Source organism: Hylobates moloch, unplaced genomic scaffold, assembly GCF_009828535.3.
Source record: "Hylobates moloch isolate HMO894 unplaced genomic scaffold, HMol_V3 SCAFFOLD_18, whole genome shotgun sequence".
Lineage (NCBI taxonomy): Eukaryota > Metazoa > Chordata > Mammalia > Primates > Hylobatidae > Hylobates > Hylobates moloch.
This window is the reverse complement of record NW_026652293.1, coordinates 10,831,875-10,852,437: the sequence shown is the minus strand read 5'-3', so window position 1 is coordinate 10,852,437 and position 20,563 is coordinate 10,831,875. Positions and strand designations below refer to the sequence as shown.

At 44.8% G+C, this 20,563-nt stretch overlaps 1 protein-coding gene across 4 annotated transcripts; it reads right to left on the bottom strand.

Moving 5' to 3' along the window:
* Positions 1–585: 585 nt before the first annotated feature.
* Positions 586–19,010, bottom strand: ADIPOR1 (adiponectin receptor 1). 4 transcript variants are annotated; one of them, XM_032137347.2, is made up of 10 exons: positions 18,799–18,937; positions 16,877–16,968; positions 14,860–14,926; positions 11,578–11,812; positions 9,249–9,365; positions 6,810–6,981; positions 5,042–5,228; positions 3,828–4,015; positions 1,780–1,973; positions 586–1,456 (listed from the first exon to the last, which is right to left on the bottom strand). In XM_032137347.2, the coding sequence occupies exons 4-10, from the start codon at positions 11,716–11,718 to the stop codon at positions 1,328–1,330; spliced, it is 1,128 nt and encodes a 375-aa protein (XP_031993238.1). In that variant the 5' UTR covers positions 11,719–11,812; positions 14,860–14,926; positions 16,877–16,968; positions 18,799–18,937; the 3' UTR covers positions 586–1,327. The 4 variants fall into 4 exon arrangements, with proteins under 4 accessions (XP_031993238.1, XP_031993237.1, XP_058286618.1 ...); XM_032137346.2 differs by lacking the exon at positions 16,877–16,968 and having other exon boundaries at positions 18,799–19,010; XM_058430635.1 differs by lacking the exons at positions 14,860–14,926; positions 16,877–16,968 and having other exon boundaries at positions 3,828–3,933; positions 5,042–5,253; positions 18,799–18,941.
* Positions 19,011–20,563: the final 1,553 nt, after the last annotated feature.

The window sequence follows — 20,563 nt, the reverse complement described above, 5'->3', positions numbered from 1 at the left end:
GTTCCCCAGGCCAGAGTACAGTGGTGTGATCTCAGCTCACTGCAACTTCCACCTCCTGGGTTCAAGTGATTCTCGTGCCTTAGCCTCCCGAGTAGCTGGGATTACAGGTGCCCACCACCACACGAGGTTAATTTTTATATTTTTAGTAGAGATGGGGTTTCACCATGTTGGCCAGGCTGGTCTCGAACTCCTGGCCTCAAGCAATCCACCCGCCTCGGACTCCCAAAGTGTTGGGATTACAGGCATGAGCAACTGCACCTGGCCCTGAGAATCTCCTAATTATTGAACACTACTATAGCATACTGACTTCTCTAACAAGATGGTCTGTTCTTTCCAAATGGCTCTATGAAAAAAAAAATTAAAAAATGTAAAAAGATAATCCATGCAACAATTACATAAAAAAGTAAAGCTGTATTGGGGAACGGATGCTAGGAATTCAATTAGGTCCATTTATTGGCCTGCATGTGCCAGCCTGTCCATGCCTATGACTCAAATTTGTGCCTCAGGAGAATCTGAAATTAGCACAGGTCTTACTTAATCTTTTGGAGTTGTGTGCAAATAATCAAGACCATACATGTGAAATCTTTGAATGCCAAGTGTCTTCTGTACTTTCTTTTATTAACATCATAGTCTTTGCATCAAGATACATAGCAATGATAGCAGGTTTCTTTTTAAAGCTTAGTATTAAATATTAAATATCTTTCCCCATTTAAATTTTACATTACTCTGCCAAGAAAAAAAAAAAAAATTAAAACTCAAGTTACTTGAAGCCTGGACACACTTCCATGATTAGCCGGGCTAAGTAAAAGTTGGTGGCTTTATTCTTCCTGCTCTATAAGCAGATCCAGGCCCTAGAAAGATGGGACCAGGGTATATAATTGTTTTTGAAAAGTATGCTACAAAAATGGATGGCCTGTTATAAGCCAGGATACAAAGTTAAGGATGGGGGTAAGGGAGGGACATTTTCTTCCAGAAAAAAAGACAGAATTTCTGAAGAGTCCCAGTCCATAATTTTCCCAAAATGGTTGGAGGAGAGGGTAAAATCTCAACATGAGTTTCAAAGTACTGTCTCTGTGAGGGGCCGGTAGATGCCTTGCTGAGGAGGGGATGGCTAAGTTTGACCATGCCCCATCCCCAGCTAGGAGAATGGAAATGGAAAGTTTATTGCCCAGTGGGTGTGAAAGTGGGCTGAAGCTTGGTTGGTACTGAATTCTCTAGGAGGTTTCTTCTAGAAACAGACAACTCAGACTCTTCCTCTCACTTCAGCAAAGAAGTTATTTTTAAAAGCACTTGGGAAGTTCCTCCTCCACCCTGCAGGTGGGAAGGCTCAGAGAAGGGTGTCATCAGTACAGCCGCCTTCTAGGCCATAACGGAATTCCTGAAGGTTGGAGACCCCATAGAAGTGGACAAAGGCTGCTGCCACCACCAGGACATGGAAAATCTGATGAGACTGGAACTGTAGGAATAAAAAGAGAAGAGCCTTTAGGATAATGCAAGAAGGAATAAGAAACAAGTAGGAGAAAGCATTTGCTTCTTCTAGTTTCTCCTTAATTAAACAAATTTGTTAATATCATAAAAGTGGTATATTTAGAAAGTTTTAAAAACACAGTCCTTGTCAGAGATACACCAAAATGTTAATATTGATGATTTTCCTTCAATGTACATATATGTACCTCCAAACACTATATGATTCCAGTCTCTTACCACCTTTTCCTCAGACCTTTAACTTTGGGCTGTTCACTCACCATCATAGGCCTTGCTGGAAGATTCATTTCTTACCCATATGTCAAATTTTCCAGGAAAGAAGCGCTCAGGAATTCGAGCAGCATAAAGGCCAGCTCCAGTGATGTACATCACAGCCATGAGGAAGAACCAGCCCATCTGGCCCACTGTGGTAGCCTTGACAAAGCCCTCAGCGATAGTAAAGTGCATGGTGGGCACGACGCCACTCAAGCCAAGTCCCAGGAACACACCTGAACAGAACAGACATAAGACTGTCAAACAAGGAAACAGCCACCGCATGGAAAGCACTGCTGTCTTACTCTGGAATTTCAATGTTTATGATAATTAGCTATTTTTGGATGAATAGTACATGTCTAGGAAACTTCCCTACAAGATGGCTAACACTCAGCAGATATTTCTTCTATGTCCTGAATGGGAAGAAGCTGTGTAAGTGCTTACTACCTTTTAAGGAGCACCAAGAACAAAGATCTCATATTCTTTATTATCTGTTAAGGAATTTAGGTAAAAATGGTATGTCAAGACTCTCTGATGGCTAACTTGGGTACAGAACTTAGATGGCAAGGCTTCAGTTGCCTCCCATGTCAGAGAAGCATAGGATAGGCTTCTTGTTAAGATCATAAAAGTCTTACATAACCAGAACTCTAACCTCCTGAGTAGACAGATATACCTAGATTAGCAGTTATCCTGTAGCTGCTGGGACACACAAATAAGGCAAGAGCAAGGGAAGAATGGGTACGTGTCTCAACACCATTACACTACACATAACTGAAGGGCAGGGACCACCTCTCCATCTTTGTAAATACCTTTGTTTAAGCACAGTGCATGGTACGTGGCTGGTGCTTGATAAATATGTAATTATTATTATTTTTTTCTTTTCTTTCTTTCTTTCTTTTTTTTGAGATAAGAGTCTTGCTTTATTGCCCAAGCTGGAGTGCAGTGGCGCAATCTTGGCTCACTACAACCTCTGCCCCCCACCAGGTTCAAGTGATTCTCCCGCCTCAGCCTCTTGAGTAGCCGGAATTACAGGCAGCTGCCACAACACCGACTAATTTTTATATTTTAAATAAAAACAGGGTTTTACCATGTCGGCCAGGCTGGTCTCAAACTCCTGACTTCAAGTGATCTGCCTGCCTCGGCCCCCCAGAGTGCTGGGATTACAGGCGTGAGCCACTGCTCCTGGACAATATTTAATTTTTTTTTTTTTTTTTTTTTTTTTTTTTTTTTTTGAGGCGGAGTCTCGCTCTGCCGCCCAGGCTGGAGTGCAGTGGCGCGATCTCGGCTCACTGCAAGCTCCGCCTCCCGGGTTCACACCATTCTCCTGCCTCAGCCTCTCTGAGTAGCTGGGACTACAGGCGCCCGCCACCACGCCCGGCTGATTTTTTTTTTATATTTTTAGTAGAGACAGGGTTTCACCGTGGTGTCGATCTCCTGACCTCGTGATCCGCCCGCCTCGGCCTCCCAAAGTGCTGGGATTACAAGCGTGAGCCACCGCGCCCAGCCAATATTTAATTATTTTAACTGAAGGTTAAAACATAGCAGATATTAATTGTAAAGGGACTAAAGACTAGTGGTAATTGGTGGTGTTGCTGCAAGTAATAAGCTTAAAATAAGAGTCCAGATGAGATGAGACAACACAAAGAGGTTTATGCTTGTAGCTAGTACTTTGTTACCTGTTTATGCTCAAGGTATTTTCATTCAACAAACCAGGTATTCCATTCCCTTAGTAAAATGTCTGAGTGTTTTAATTTTAATCCCTTGGTCTGAGCTTGGGACTCGGGTCACTAAAATTACTGTGCTTGCTACATTTTTAAACTGACACAAACCAAGAATAAGAGTAGCTATATCTGTGCTTGCAGTTAATTGACCAGCTGGGTAATGATCTGTCCTATTAGCATTCTACTGAAATAGTATGACACTTGGGGGAGAACTGAGCTTTGAAATTGATGCTGTTTTGAAAGTTCTGAAACACACATCAGGGTTTGGGTGGGGTTCTCAAGCTGCAAACCTTAAGGCTCAAATAGGTTTGAGCCTATCAGGCCTAAGGTCTAAATACCTCTGAGGTTTACGTACATCTTCCGACCTACCTGCTCTTGTCTGCCGGTGCTTAGGAGTGGCAAACCGGTCCCACTGCGCCACAATGATGGCAGAAATGCCCAGGACACAGACGATGGAGAGGTAGATGAGCCGTGGCTGTGGGGAGCAGTAGAAGGAATAATAGAGCCAGGGGACAAAGCTCCCCATAATTAGAAGAGCAATCCCTGAATAGTCCAGTCTAAAAAGAACCACAAAAATGAAACAAATCAGTGGGGGAAATGAATTTGTATGGCTCATTTAATTAGCTCTTTCTGTTCTCCACCTGCTCCCAGATTTAACCATCTCCTCACTTCCCATACAATCTATCCTGTATTCTGGATTAAAATTCCACAAGGTCACTTCTATTTTACGATGGAAAAGTCTCTAAGAATCCCCATTCAAAGAACTCTATCCCTTTCCCTTACTAGTGAACAGCCGTATCTCCCGTAGTAGACACTTGAATTTAGAAATTCCATCACAATCCAGCTGGTTCCCAGCATCACACTAGGAAGGGCTTTGAAAATTCTCCTATTCTGATAGAATGAGTTCTAAAAACAAAATTCTTAAATTGGGAATAGTATTAAGGGATACTCTAGCTTTTTCTATCTTAGTTGACTTTTTAAATGAGGAAAATGTACCCTTCTTACTGGTGTTGTTAGGAAAAACAAAATAATACACCACTGTAACCACCAAAACCAACAATAACAACACAAACAAGCAAACAAATAGAACCCCAGGCTCACAGCTGGGGAAAAGAGAAAGCACACGATGATGGACATCTGGAGCTTCCAGTAATGCATGGCCAGCAAAGATAAGCTTTACTTGACTGCTGGGTAGGAGCACCAGCAGAATGAAACATAGACTATTTACCACACCCTACTTTGGCTTGGGCTAATAGTAAGTTACGCTAGGAATGGGTACAAGGTCTTGGAAAGCAGCCAGTGCACTGGCACTCTAAGCCTCAGAAAAGATAGTACTTTTCAGGTAGAAAATATATTCCACAATTGGTCTCTCCATCTGTTGAGGAGGATGCAGTAAGTCTGTTCATGAAGCGTTTAAGAAAAAAGCTTCATCACCCCACTATCCCCACAGAACAGAGAGCCTTTCCTCTGGCATATCAAGAAACCTTTAGGAGTGATATGAATTCCTATAGCCCAGTAAGCACTGGGATCTCAAGATGTGACAACAGTGCACAGTCTCTTCCTATGGTGTTCTTTCAACTCACTTGGAAAAAGTCCGAGAGACTTTCTCTGAATGACAATAGACGGTGTGAAAGAGCCAGGAGAAGCTGAGGCAGAGCACTGCACCCAAAAAGAACATCCCAAAAACCACCTTCTCCTGTAGAGGGGCCATGAAGTACATATTTGGTCTGAGCATGGTCAAGATTCCCAAAAAGAGAAACAGCACGAAACCTGCAGGAGGGTAAAATAAAAAAACCTGTAAGAAAAAAGGGAATGTGTACACTTTGATGGTTGATGTTTTTGAATCAGTGAGCTATGGGCAACATCACTAATCATCAGGGAAATAGAAATTAAAAGCACAATGAGATACCACCTTACTCCTGCAAGAAAGGCCATTATTAAAAAATCAAAAAACAACAGATGTTGGCATGGATGTGGTGAAAGGGGAATGCTTATACACTCCTTGTGGGAATGTAAATTATAAATTCATATAACCTCTGTGGAAAAGGGTATAGAGATTCCTTAAAGAACTAAAAGTAGAGCTACTATTTGATCCACCAATCCCACTACTAGGTATCTACCCAAAGGAAAAGCAGTCATACGAAAAAGACACATGCACATGTATGTTTATTGTGGCACAATTCACAACTCTAAAGATACGGAACCAACCTAAGTGTCCATTGACCAATGAGTGAATAAAGAAAATGTGGTGTACGTACACCATGGAATACTACTCAGCCATAAAAAGGAATGCAATAATGTCTTTTGCAGCAACCTGGATAAAGCTGAAGGCCACTATTCTAAGTGAAGTAACTTAGGAATGAAAAATCAAATACTGTATATGTTCTCACTTATAAGTGGCAGCTAAGCTATGAGTACGCAAAGGCATACAGAGTGATATAACGGACTATGGAGACTCAGAAGCAGGAGGATGAGCTTGGGGTGTGGGATAGAAAAACTACATATTGGGTACAATGTACACTACTAAGGTGATGGGTGCATTAAAATCTCAGAATTCGGCCAGGCGCGGTGGCTCAAGCCTGTAATCCCAGCACTTTGGGAGGCCGAGGCGGGCGGATCACGAGATCAGGAGATCGAGACCATCCTGCCTAACACAGTGAAACCCTGGCTCTACTAAAAATACAAAAAATTAGCCGGGCGTGGTGGCGGGTGCCTGTAGTCCCACCTACTCAGGAGGCCGAGGCAGGAGAATGGCGTGAACCCCGGAGGCGGAGCTTGCAGTGAGCCGAGATCGCCCCACTGCACTGCCGCCTGGGCAACAGAGCGAGACTCCGTCTCGAAAAAAGAAAAAAAATAAAATAAAATCTCAGAATTCACCAGTATATAATTCATCCATGTAACCTAACCCCCCACCCCTTTGTACCCCAAGAGCTATTGAAATAAAAAAAAGAATCAGAAAGCTATGAGGTTTAGCTGTGTACTTGCAGTCAAACGTTTCAAAGAAAGTGGCACCGATCACAGAAACCCAAACAAAAAGACCATTTTTTGAAATATTGGCATTTTACTTTCACAGTCGGAAATTATGAAGTACAAGGCACCGTCTCCACCTAGAACAGTTCTGCCAGGGATCACAAAAGAATATCTAGTCCCAGTTTCTTTGGTTTCTAGGCCTTTTACTCTGTCTTAAAGATCAGTGATCAAGGGTCAACCAAGGTCATTAGCTTAAAGTCATTAGTAGTTTAAAGGTAGAATCCCAGCTGTCAATCAATCTGAGCAACTTTGTTGGGCTCTATAATCCCTTCGCAGTTAGGGAGACAACAAATTCGACCTTTCCCCATCCAAATCACTCACCAAGCAGATGCGTCCAGATGTTGCCAGTTTCTGTATGGATGCGGAAGATGCTCTTGAAGCAAGCCCGAAAGGAGGGCATGGGTGGTCTATGACCATGTAGCAGGTAGTCATTGTCCTTTAGCCAGTCAGGGAGCACATCATATGGGATGACTCTCCAACGTCCCTCCCAGACCTAGAACATATACGCTTTCTCTGGGTAGGGCACTAGATAGTACCTTCCCCAAGGACAAGCAGTGATGGAGAACCAGTCTAGGAAGACGTCAGTCAGGCTCTGAATGGTCCTAGGTAATAGTGGAGAACCAGCCTGGACTGGGAGATACCCAAGACATAGCATGAATGGGGCTAGCAGAGTCCTGACTCATATTTTGACCATTAAAAAAAAAAAAAAAATCCTGGCTGGGTGTGGCGGCTCACACCTGTAATCCTAGCACTTTGGGAGGCTGAGGTTGGTGGATCACCTGAGGTCAGGAGTTCAAGACCTGCTTGACAGGCCGGGCGCGGTGGCTCACGCTTGTAATCCCAGCACTTTGGGAGGCCGAGGCGGGCGGATCACAAGGTCAGGAGATCGAGACCACGGAGAAACCCCGTCTCTACTAAAAATACAAAAAATTAGCCGGGCGTGGTGGCGGGCGCCTGTAGTCCCAGCTACTCGGAGAGGCTGAGGCAGGAGAATGGCATGAACCCGGGAGGCGGAGCTTGCAGTGAGCCGAGATTGTGCCACTGCACTCCAGCCTGGGCGACAGAAAAAAAAAAAAAAAAAAAAAAAAAAAAAGACCTGCCTGACTAACATGGTGAAACCCTGTCTCTACTAAAAGTACAAAAAATTGGCCAGGTATGGTGGTGGGCACCTGTAATCCCAGCTACTCGGGAGGCTGAGGCAGGAGAATGGTTTGAACCTGGCAGGTGGGGGTTGCAGTGAGCCGAGATTGCACCACTGCACTCCAGCCTGGGCGACCGAGCAAGACTCTGTATTAAAAAAACAAAAACAAACAAACAAAAAATCTCTTTTTGTTTTATGTTAGTTTATCTGGAGAAGTTTTAGGTGTTTCTCAACCTTTTAAAAATATATGGTCCAACCAGGCTGGGCACAGTGGTTCACACCTGTAATCCCAGCACTTTGGGAGGCTGAGGCGGGTGGATCACCTGAGGTTGGGAATTCGAGACCAGCCTGACCAATATGGAGAATCCCCGTATCTACTAAAAATACAAAAATAAGCCAGGTGTGGTGGCACATGCCTGTAATCCCAGCTACTCAGGAGGCTGAGGCAGGAGAATTGCTTGAACCTGGGAGGTGGATGTTGCAGTGAGCTGAGATTGTGCCATTGCACCTGGGAGACAAGAGCAAAACTCTGTCTCAAAAAAAAAAAAAAAAAATGGTACAACCTCCTTTAGGCTACTTGAGATTTCAAAATTGATATACTGAATAAAAACAAAAAAATTATAAACATTGTTTTAAAAAACATACAGATCCCTCCTTTGCCCCTCTCCAAGAGATTCTATCTCATGTCTCATCCCTCCCCCAATTAGATTCTAAGTTCTTACCACGTCTTTTTAGAGTAGGGGTTCTTAATCTAGGATCCACGCACTATGGACAGGATCCGGCGAATAGATGGAAAACATTGTATTTCCATTTACCTCTAAGTAAATTGATCATTTTCCTCAATTATAAGCATAGGCAACAAACCACAGTATTAGTAGAACTTGTGGCTTTGTCACCAATAGAAATCAGATACTTTCACACATTAGTTCTGCAGGTATCTCAAAATACTGTTTCTATTCATCATTACTTAGAAATTACAAATTTTAATAAAATACATTAGTGCTCATCATTCATGTATATTTAATGTGCTAACAAAAGCACTCATATTACTGTCATATTGAAATATTTTGATGACTTCCAAAGGTGCCCCTTGCATAGAAAAGAACCCGTTTTAAGAATATATTTTGAACGGCCGGGCGCGGTGGCTCACGCTTGTAATCCCAGCACTTTGGGAGGCCGAGGCGGGCGGATCATGAGGTCAGGAGATCGAGACCACGGTGAAACCCTGCCTCTACCAAAAATACAAAAAATTAGCCGGGCGTGGTGGCGGGCGCCTGTAGTCCCAGCTACTTGGAGAGGCTGAGGCAGGAGAATGGCGTGAACCTGGGAGGTGGAGCTTGCGGTGAGCCGAGATTGCGCCACTGCACTCCAGCCTGGGCGACAGAGCGAGACTGTCTCAAAAAAAAAAAAAAAAGAATATATTTTGAACAATGTCTCACAGAGTAGACAGTAAAAATTTAGCCAGTCTTCACATTGATTTACCTCATCTTAACCAAAAAACAAATCCACTCCTTCCCAGGAGTAAAAGCTCTTCAACCCAGTGCAAGCTTGCTGGCTGCAGACATCCCAGACAGGCCTGCCGCCCTTCCCCTTCCAGGACAGAAGCTCATAGGCCATACCTTGTACACAAACTCCTCCATCTTCTCCATGGCGTGGTGGGCTTGCAGGGGAAGTGTCAGTACCCGCACCTCCTCCTCTTCTTCTTGGGGCACTGGGCATGTTTGCTCTTCCTCAGCCTATGGGGGAAAAAACCCACAACAATCCAAGGAGTCATCTCATAAATTGTACTATTCCAGAGCAGAGAGACCCAGAAAAACCCAAACCTAACGCCTTCTGCCCAGCCTCTTTCCTACAGAGGGTCTTGTGGTCTCTTCTCCAAAAGCATACATACTGAGTTTACAACACTAGTTAGAAATTTATTAATACTTCGTAAATGCTGGAGTGGACATTCTATGCAGTGCGTAAAAGAAGGACTGTCACAGAGACTAGTATTGGGGGAATACACCAGCTCTAGGTACTGAATGACATCCTTTTCTTTAGGATAGTGGTTCTTCACTTTCTCAGTTTCCCAAAGAGTTCTCTTTTCCAGGCCATTACATTTTCTTTCTTTCTTTTCTTTTTCTTTTTTTTTTTTTGAGATGGAATATCCCTCTGTTGCCCAGGCTGGAGTACAGTGGTGCGATCTCTGTTCACTGCAACCTCCGCCGCCCCGGTTCAAGCAATTCTCATGCCTCGGCCTCCAAGTAGCTGGGATTACAGGCGCCCACCACCATGCCTGACTAATTTTTGTATTTTTAGTAGAGATGGGGTTTCACCATGTTGGCCAGGCTGGTCTCGAACTCCTGACCTCACGTGATCCTCCTGCCTCAGCCTCGCAAAGTGCTGGGATTACAGGCTGAGCCACCACGCCCAGCCTACATTTTCAAAACAATGAAAAAGACACAGAGTCTCAGAGAGTTCGGTAACATTAATTCTGTTCAGAGTTCCCTGTTCACTGTCTCTAGGGATGCTGTCACGATTGAAACTCTGTATCTACAGCAGCTCCCAGGAGTACCAGGGCCTCAGAACTGGTTCCATTGAAAACAGCAGTACTGACTCCAGGGCCTAAAAAGCGCACCCAGGAGGGCACTTGCCTGTGAAAGGGAGAGAACTCTCTCTCTCTCTATCCCCAGGCACCGAATCATGGCTATAGAAAGCCTGGCAGTTCAACTCCTTTTCTGGGCTATTTCTCTCCTGTTGTTGATGGTCACTAGTAAACACATGGTCCATCTTAGATTTTGTGCTACAGCTTCCAGCTAGCCTACCCCAATGTCCATTCTCTCTCTTCCTAAGTAACAAAGCCCACGGTTTTGTTCAGGGTGGCAATGTTACTGCAATTTTACTCAGGCTGCACTTTCTAACCTCCACTGCAGCTGAATATAGTTATGTAAGTAAATTCTGGCCGAAGTCTTATAGGTACTTCCTGATAGTTCCTTAATTTATTTTTGTTTTTCTGAGAGGGGGTTTCACTCTTGTTGCCCAGGCTGGAGTGCAATAGCACGATCTCGGCTCACTGCAACCTCTGCCTCCCAGGTTCAAGTGATTCTCCTGCCTCAGCCTCCCGAGTAGCTGGGATTACAGGCGACTGCCACCACACCCAGCTAATTTTTGTGTTTTTAGTAGAGAAGGGGCTTCACTATATTGGCCAGGCTGGTCTCGAACTCCTGACCTCAGGTGATCCACCTGCCTCGGCCTCTCAAAGTGTTGGGATTACAGGTGTGAGCCACCGTGCCCGGTCCTGATAGTCCCTTTAAAAGAGAAAGAGTTGGCCAGGCACAGTGGCTCACACCTGTAATCCCAACACTTTGGGAGGCCGAGGCAGGAGGATCACTTGAGCCTAGGAGTTTAAGATCAGCCTGGGCAACATGGCAAGATCTTATCTCAATAAAAATAAAAGGGAAAGAGAGGGCCTTTCTTCTCCTCGTTTCCCTTTCATGGTGGGTAGAATGTGGGTATGATGGGCACATATTAAGAGTGATGGGGGAGCAATACAAGTGCCTGACAGTGGTGGATCCTCCATATCAGCCCTGGATTGGTTACTTCTGAAATTCTTCTGCTTGAGAGACTTCTGTCCTGTCAAAACTGTAAGGATTTTTGTGTGTTATATGAAGTCAAACCTAATCCTAATTGACTGCTTCCTTCATTCATTCAGATATTTACTGATTATTTATTGGACTGCAGGCCTTGTGCTAAGCACTGGTGTTACAAAGATGAGTGAATTTCCCAAAAGTTTACAATGGGGAAAGCAGACAACAAGATGTTTATAATAGTATCATAGGGACTTGGATAGACACATTTCCAGGATGCAATGTTCCTCCTTTTGGACGGTGAGATCTTAAAAAAGAGAAACTGACAGAGTTCTAAGGAGAGAAACTGAACAAGGGGATGACTCCTGGGAAGATGACTTACTTTGGGTGGGTTGGCGATTACCCGTTTGCCCTTCTCTTCTAGCAGGGGTCCCAGTTCAGCCAGTTCCACCGTGTCGGCTTCCCTGTTACTGGCAGGAGCCCCATTCCCCTGTGCCACCACAGATCCTTTGTGGGAAGACATCTGGCTGGTACCTCAATACCCTGCAGCTTCAGCTTGGGGAAAGGTTGGGGTCCCTCAGCCCCAGGGGGCAGAGATCTCCCTCTGATGGTAGACGCTAAAAGCAAACACAAACATGAAGGATTGACAATTTATTCCTCTTACAGTTTCATTTCTATACTCTAATATTGAATAAGAAGCTAATCAACCCATATCCTGTCTCCAATTCTAAAGGCCAGTTAATTGCTTAAATGAAACCTATTCTTGTCCTCCCTCTTTAGTGCCAACCTTTACCTAGAACCTCACTAATCTTATAGTTAAGGCTGAAAATGTAACACCTAGTTGCTTGCTTTCAAATGATCTATGGTTACTGCACCAAACTGTCACCACAGAAAAACAGCTACCCACCCTCAACTCCCTCCCACAGGTATGGAACCATTTAGTGAGAAGAGTCTCATCCACCACTCCCAAAGCTCACCCTGCCCAAGAAAGGCCTAGCTCTGAGACTGAGGAACAAAAATATAAAGCCAACATCTGGTTGCAATTACTACAAGATCATCCAGGCTTAGAAATGAATTAAATGCCAACTGAACTCAGTTGGACCTTATCTACAAATGCTCTGATGTGTCATACATACAAAAGGAACTTGGTTGTGGGACAGATGACTAGCGGTTAATTTCTCTGGGAAGTCTACTAATTCTATTATAGGATTACAGCCTGAGTTCAACCCTGGGATAACAAGCTTTCATCACAATCTGTCCTGCAAGCAAGCAAGAACTTACCTGGAAGCAGGAAGATGAAGACAAGGAGGCAGCCCCAGTTTACCCTTTGCCACACACATACCTAATAACCAGCTCCACAAAAACTTGTTTCAACCACCACAACCCATAATCTAAGCCCCGCTCAAATGAGTATTTCAAAAACTAGAGACAGGCACGCACAAAATCAGAAAAACCCAGAATTTCATTTTCTAGGAAAAATCTCAAGACACTTTAGGTTTTCCTGGGTTGGATTTTCACAGTAGTCTTTAATCAGGTCTCAGGGAAATGCAAATAAAAAAAGAGGGAAAGAGGGAGAACGTTTCCAAAGATTTCCACTATGCTGTAAATTATTAGTTCTTTCCCCACCCCTACCCCATACAAAGGACTTTATTAGTTATAGCAATAGCAGTAGCCGGAATATTAGCATTTTCTTGCATTGGTTACCCAAGCCCCACCCAAACCCAAATAACCACATTGCAATGCAGGGAGGGCCAGGTAACACCTGCGCATGGAGTGGTTTACATTCCAGGAGAGGAAACTTAAGCTTAGGGAGCCCCAATCTTTTATATTGGGCAGTAAACATAACTTTGCTCCAGAGGGAGACACTGTATCATCCATGGCTATTCACTATATACAAATATCTTTGCTATCTTGTGTTAGTTCTTTTTTATCTAAGAGTAATCACAATTCCTTCTCAGGGATTATAAATCTCTTTCTCTGACTGCCCAACTCTCTCTGTCTCTCCCCCTCCTTCCCTCCTGGAGCTGGGACACCATTCCTTTCCTTCCCTTGGACATCAGAAACTCCAGGTTCTCCTGCCTTGGGATTCTGGGATGTGCACCAATAGCTCCTTGGGTTCTCAGGCCTTCGGCCTTAAGCTGAACCAGTTACGGACTTCCTTGGTTGTCTAGCTTGCAGATGGCATATTGTGGGACTTAGCCTCCATAATCTCATGAGCCAATTCCCAGAAAAAATCCCACCTCTATCCATATGTATGTATCCTATTGGTGCTTTCTGGAGAACACTTACTAACACATCAGGTAAGGGCAATCCTCAAGCTTCTAAACAGTCATGAGTCATGCTATGCTCAACCCACAAGCACAGTTGAAAGCAACCGGCAATCTAGTCCAAGAGAGACAAAAACAATAACTTGCTATACAGCAGACCTTTATATGGTGTCAACACATAGACAGTTCCTCTTCCTTTAAATGTGCAAGACTCTGACGAGATGCCAGCACACAGTCATAGTGAACAATTGAGCTCAAGGAGAACAGGAAGCTGGAGGCCTATGAAAACCTCGAGGATGGGCAACCCATGTGAGAGGGACACTAGGAAATCTTTCTCAATAGGCTGACCTCAAAACATATTTCCTCAAAGTGAAGTACTACTGAATCAGCAGCTTTACTAAAAAATACTTTATATCGCAAGCAAAAAAAAACAAAAAAAACAAAAAACTTTATATCGCAAGCAAAAAACATTAATAGTTTTGGGCATCTTAGATAAATCTGAAAAGAGGGGCACACTTACGTTGGGATACTGTTGGCAGTAATTTAGATCAGGCTACCAGGGCAGAAACAAAACAAAACAAAACAAAATTCTGGTTCTGACATGCAACACATGGATCATAAAATAATAAATATACTTTATTTTGGTTAGAACCCATTTCAAAATGAGTGAATGAATGGGGCAGATTCCAGCTTGTCAGCATATGACTTAGCTTCTAGCCACTTAGATAAGGGCTTATGCGCATTTTCTTGTGCTTGTAGTGGCTTCTCTTATCCCTTTCCCCTGAGTAAGTCAACACATTCACTGAATATTTAGCAAGTGTATTTAGGACTAGCACCCTAAGGCATTCTAACATACTGTGCAAAATACAAGTTGAACAAGTTATAGCATTGTTTTCAAAGAGCCAGATAACATAGGTAGTTTGTAATATGCACAAAAATAAGTGATACAATTTGATTGCTCCTGGAGGGCAGTGGAGGGAGAGAACCCCTCAACTAGAATGGTCACACACTAAATTTAGTAACTTTGAGTGCTATGTAACTATTTTACTAGAGGCAATGAGAATAATATAGAGAAAATTTAAGTTGGGCAATTAGGGTCCAAAGATCATATGAAGAATCCAGATTGGCATTCTTACTAATTTCATCACTTGATCTGAAAAGTTTTTATGCCCTCAAGTCTTCTGGCTATCATCAAAGTCTTTTCCCTTTTCAGTCCAAATCATTTACTATTAGTTCTTCTGATTCCCTCTAGCTTCTCTATCACTAGCTCCTATACCACCTCTCCACATCTTCTAGACCCAGAGTCACCAAAACCTGAGATCCCCAGTTAACTCACAAACCAGCCGTCAGCTACAACTCATCATACAAAATATATCATCATGCATTAAAGTACATACAATGGAGGTAAATGGAGATCATGTCATCATAGTGAGCAAAGTCCATTGTCCAGTTTGGTCTTCTAAACTGTAGTAACACAGAGACAGGAAAGGGAGAGATAGGGATGGGATGTCTGGCAAGAAAGAAGAGCAAATAATACTAGGATCTGAAAATACCACTTCTATGGGGTGGATCACTCACAAACAATGGAGAATTACCAGTGTGTTTTAGTCTATGATGTAAAATCAGAACAAACCCCTAAGGTGTTAAAGTGCCAACCTTCTGCCAGCTTTCTATGTCCTTATGTATTTTAGAGGAAATGCCTTTCCCCTCAAGCTTGCCACACCCAATATTGCAAATTATATTTGAGCCAAACTTGACTGAGTGCATTTTTGATGGGATTTCTTCAACTTAAGCTAATAAACCTTTACCACTAAGCTTTCCAACTGGGTAAACCTAGGATATTAGAGAGAAAAGCTGTGGAGCAGGGAGGTGTTTGTACTCCTATAAATAAGATAATCCTGTGCCAAACTTGGGGAAAAGATTGATTTTTAATCACCAGCCAGTTAGCTGGAGTGTTATTTCACTTATAGTTTTTGGAGACATTTATATTGTGAACCAATTCTCAAGTTTTCCAGGCTACAGCACACTTTCCTGGAGGAAAAGACATAAAGTTTCTAAGAGTTTAGTTCCCGGGCCTTTAGAGAGTCTATGGGTAGCCTCTATCCATGCCTAGCTTGATTCTTGTTCTAAAGCAAGACCAGTCTAGCAGTATAGATAAGAACACAGCCATCTTTCCCCCTATCTACTGTGTGTTAGGGAGGATAGTTTCACAGCTTTGTTGGAGAAATATCAGTCAAAGCAAAGGTACATGTTTGAAATCACCAAACTACAGTAAACAGGGCCTCAGCTCTTCTACTTGATGCCAAGTGTCCCAAAGTCTGAAGTGGAAAAACAATCTGACTTCCTTTGTAGCTCCTCCCCAACAGAAGAAGTCTTTTTTTTTTTTTTTTTTTTAAAGAAAGGGTCTTGCTCTGTCATCCAGGCTGGAGTGCAGTGGTGTGATCTTAGCTCACTGTAGCCTCAACCTGCCGGACTCAGCGATCCTCCCACCTTAGCTTCCCAAGTCTTAGTAACTGGGACTACAGGCATGTGTCACCATGCCCAGCTAATTTTGTTTATTTTTCGTAGAGACGAGGTCTCACTATGTTGCCCAGCATTGGCATCCCAAAGTGCTGGGATTACAGGTATGAGCCACTGTGCCTGGCTGAAGAGGTGTTTTTGAGCCCTAACAGATAGGCAAACTTTGCTAATGTCATGACAAAAACAAGTGAACAGTATACAGGCATATGAAAGATTTTAATGCCAGCCCATTTTTTCTTTTTGGAGTCAGGGTCTTGCTCCCAAGTTCAGCCAGTTCCAGGCCCAGGCTGGAGTGCGTGGCACCATCATAGCTCACTGCAGCCTAGTACTCCTGGACTCAAGCAATTCTCCTACATCAGCCTCCCAAAGTGCTGGGATTACAGGTGTGAGCCACCGTGCCCAGCCAATGCTAGCCACCACTTTTATTTTTGGAGACAAGAGCCTCCTCGCTCTATCCCCAAGGCTGGAGTGCACTGGCACGATCTGCTCACTGCAACTCTGCCTCCCAGGTTCAAGCGATTCTCATGCCTCAGCCTCCCAAGTAGCTGGGATTACAGGCACCTGCCACCACATCTGGATATTTTTGTATTTTTAGTAGAGACAGGGTTTTGCCATGTTGACCAGGTTGGTCTCGAACTCCTGACCTCAGGTGATCCACTCGCCTCAGCCTCCCAAAGTGCTGGGATTACAGGCATGAGCCACCATGCCTGGCCTATTCACCCAATATTTCTGAGCAGGAAAAAGGGAATCAACTTTGAGCATGGTAAGAGGAACAAAGTCCAGGAGGTGACATTACGGACAAATGGACATAACATTGATGAGTACTGGTCCAAGAAAAAAAACCTCACCATAATTCACAAAGCTTCTAGATATAAAGACGACTGCTTATCTTACCTGTGTGATAATAAGTAGACGGGACAGGATAATGTAGCAGGAGTGTTAAAGGGTTTCAGTTTGGCTTTGTATTAGAAGTCAAAGCAAATTTCCTATGGAAATAGAGAACAAATATACTGGCCTAGAAAGAAGAGCAATTTCTAACCTTCATTAATCCGAGAATACCGATTGATTACTTACAATACGCACAGTGTTGTGGCCACAGAGACAAGGCAAAGAGGAGTCAGAGGGGTGAAATGTTTGTTGGCCTCTAAATCGGGGAAATAACTTTCCTAATATCATTACTACAAGGCTTAGTGCCACTATGTGCAGGAGGAATTCAAAAGAAAAGCGCAACTTTAGTTGAAGAGATCAGAAAAGTTTTGTGGAAGATTTTATGAAAGGAGATTGATAGGTAGAGATGGAAACAGGGCATTCCAGGAGGGTATATGTGTGAACATGCCATGAAAGAACACAGTCCCCAGGGCAGTAAACAATTCATTTTTCCATAGAGTCCTGGAAAGGTAAAATGAGGCCAGATTGAAGAAACTGAAAATAGCCTAAAAGCCTACTTAAGGTGGTGTACTTTATAAATCAGCAATGGGAATCAGTGGATTAATGTTGCTTCCTGTTACTTTTCTGAGATTCTCTCCTACCTGCAGGCAAAGTCTTGACCATTGAGAATAGAAAGCTTTCAGATTCTACTCTACAAGTAGGTATGGTTTTGTGGAGGTCTACCCTAATATGGGCCTTCACAGGTAACATCAGTTTTTATGACTGATTTCCCAAGTGCAAATCACAATATGGGTACATAAAAGTTACTCCTGGAGTAAATACATGTAGTGGCTGCAAGCCGGTACCCTGACATTGCAATCTGTTTAGCACCACCCTAAATTCCTGGCAGTATACAGATACTATACAACCTCAGGAACCGAAGTTGCACCACCGTACCCTACCCAACTACTAGGAAAAGAGAAAAGCAGTGAACCGACCCCACTATTACTTCATTTCAGAAAAGAACCAGCCATTACAATCTTCATTTGTTTTGTAGATGGCAGCCTATGTATTCTCCGCTGTATTTTCTAGCTCGTCTTCTAAATCACTTGAGGGAAGTACTATGGTTAATCTAGTAAAGTATCATGGCCTCCTAGTGCTCCTTTGACATCTGAAACGGTGTAAACTGAAATTGGCCTTGTCAGTTTCCCATTCTCCCACAGAGCACCAGCAACTGAGGGGAAAAAAAACACTTATCTATTTTCTTAAAAATCGAAGGCTTGAAGACCAAAATTCTCAAACAGAAGATAGTATACATCAATCCTAGATACCTAAGGTAATGAAATTTCATTTTCCCCCAAAGTAGCCCCGCATTTCAGCCTTCAGGATTACCTTAACCCTGCAGAGCGATCACCAACCTCCCTTCCCATCCCATCAAAGTGAGGGCAGTGTCACGACTTGACCTGCCAAAGATTGTTGGTGGAGGAACCTAAAGGCTTCCTGGCAACCCAATGCGGCTGTTCCCCGCTGAGAGGCGGTTCGCGACCTAGGCCCGCAGCCCTCCCTCCCCACGCGTGGCGGCCTCGGGGCCAAGCTTAGCTCTGGCTCTCTGGTCCCGATCTGGGGAACCCATGCATCTCCATCCCGTGGGGCTAAAGGCGCAGCACTCACAGGACTGCCGGGAGTCTGGGGACAGCCGGGGACGAGCGCCCACCGCACCTAGGCCGCCTCGGAGGCGGCGCGCAGTGGGAGGGGCCGGAAATGTTTACAACCTCGACCGGCTGGACGCCGGGAGGCCGGGCGGCTCCATGGCTGGGGCCCGGGCCCCTTGGCACATCGAAGCGGGTTCCCCCAAACGGCTGTCTCCTCCGCAGGCCTGGGTCGGGGCCCCCGGGGTCCCCGCGCTCCCACCGAGTCCCCGCCCACCGCGCAGCCCCGAGGAGACTTACAGCCTGGCGGGCGGGCTCTGCTGGGGGCCGCGGTCCCCCGCGCTACATCCCGCGGCGCTGGAGGCGGCCTGCGGCCGAGCGGCCCCGATCTTCAGCGCCCTCCCCGCGCCGGAAGGGGCGCGCGACCTCCCGCGTCACCTCCGCAGCCGCGTCACCTCCTCGCGGGCTCTGCCTGGCCCCTCCAATCCCAGGCCTTCTCGCGGATTCCCAATCACAGGCCCGCGCCCGCCGGCCACACCTCCCGCCCCGGGCCCCGCCCTCCTGCCCCGCCTTCCCTGCCGCCTGCCCACCTCCCCGCCGCGGCCAGGTAACCTCCACCCGCCTCGGGCTTGCGGTCGCTCGTCCGATTCCACACTCCACCTCGTTATCGCAGCCTGAAGTGCGTGATGGAGAAGGAATTTCAGAGAATGAGACCGAACGTCGGGAAGGAATGCTGAATTTTCTACCATACACCTTATCTCATCTCCTCTGTCCCCAAGGCTAGTCGTTTCATCTCTGAAACACTTCTTAATCTCTTCTTCAACCGCATGGTCCTTCCCTCCCTTCCACAAACTATTTACTGAGCCTCTACCATGTGCCAGGCCCTGGGCTAGACCTCAGTCTGCCTCCTGTTATTTTCTTGTCAGAGAGCAGAATTGTTTCTAACTACTCTTGCTGGTGAACCCGTGCCCCAGCTCCTGCTCCCACAGGCACCTACAGTGCAGATCGGGAGACGACATAGGGTAGTGCAGCCCTTGTCTGAACCACACAACACAGAAGGGGATTTCAGGGTCTGGCCATTTTCTCATTTCTCCCAAGAATGAAATAGTATTATTTTATTCCCACTTTTCAGATGAGGTAACTGTCATTTGGAGGGGTTCGGTAATGTGCTCAAGGTCACAGACTGGCCAGGGACAGAAGCTTGGCTCTCTGTGGCTCTAGAGCCCAAGCTCTGGAGTCTCAGGTACAGCAATACACAGTTGCTGAAAAGCAGAAAAGCAATGTCAATCTTCCTCTTGTGAGCAAACCTTTAACTCACAGGATTATCATAAGGATTAAATTATGTGATGTAGATAGAGTACTTGGCACAGTACCTCGATATGGCTGTTAACGCCAAAAAATTTTTAATTTTTCTTTTTTAGGGATAGGTTCTCACTGTCACCTAGGCTGGAGTGCAGTGGTGCAATCATATCATAGCTCACTGTGCAACTAGTGCCATTCTAGAGGCAGAGAAAGTGACTTATTGTAATCTGATATAGGTGCCTCAGGGACATGGGGTTAATTCTCTTGGTCCTGGTTAAAAGCATGGGCTCTGGAGTCAGATAGAGCCAAGCTTCTGTCCCAGGCCAGTCTATGATTTTGAGCACATTACTGAACCCCTCCAAATGATAATTACCTCATCTGAAAAGTGGGAATAAAATAATACCATTTCATTGGGTCTTTGTCAGGATTGAGTGAGACAATTCATGCAGGCTCTTATTATGAGGCCTGGCCAATGGTAAGTGCTTTATAAATGTTAGCTATTATTGTGTTGCCATTTGTATAAAACCCTCAGAAACTTTCCACTGTCCACAGGATTGAGTCCGGGTTTCTTCAGCATAGTGTTTCAAGGCCCTTTGCGAGCTGGCTCTAACCTCTAAGGCCTCATCGTTCTCCATTTTCCCTCTGGCGTGTTGGGCCTTGGTGAACTAGTTCTCTGAAGTGAACTTCTCTTTCATTCCTCCAGGCTGTTGCACATGCTGATCCTTCTGTTGGACTGCCCTTCTCATTGTCTGCTGCAAGATGC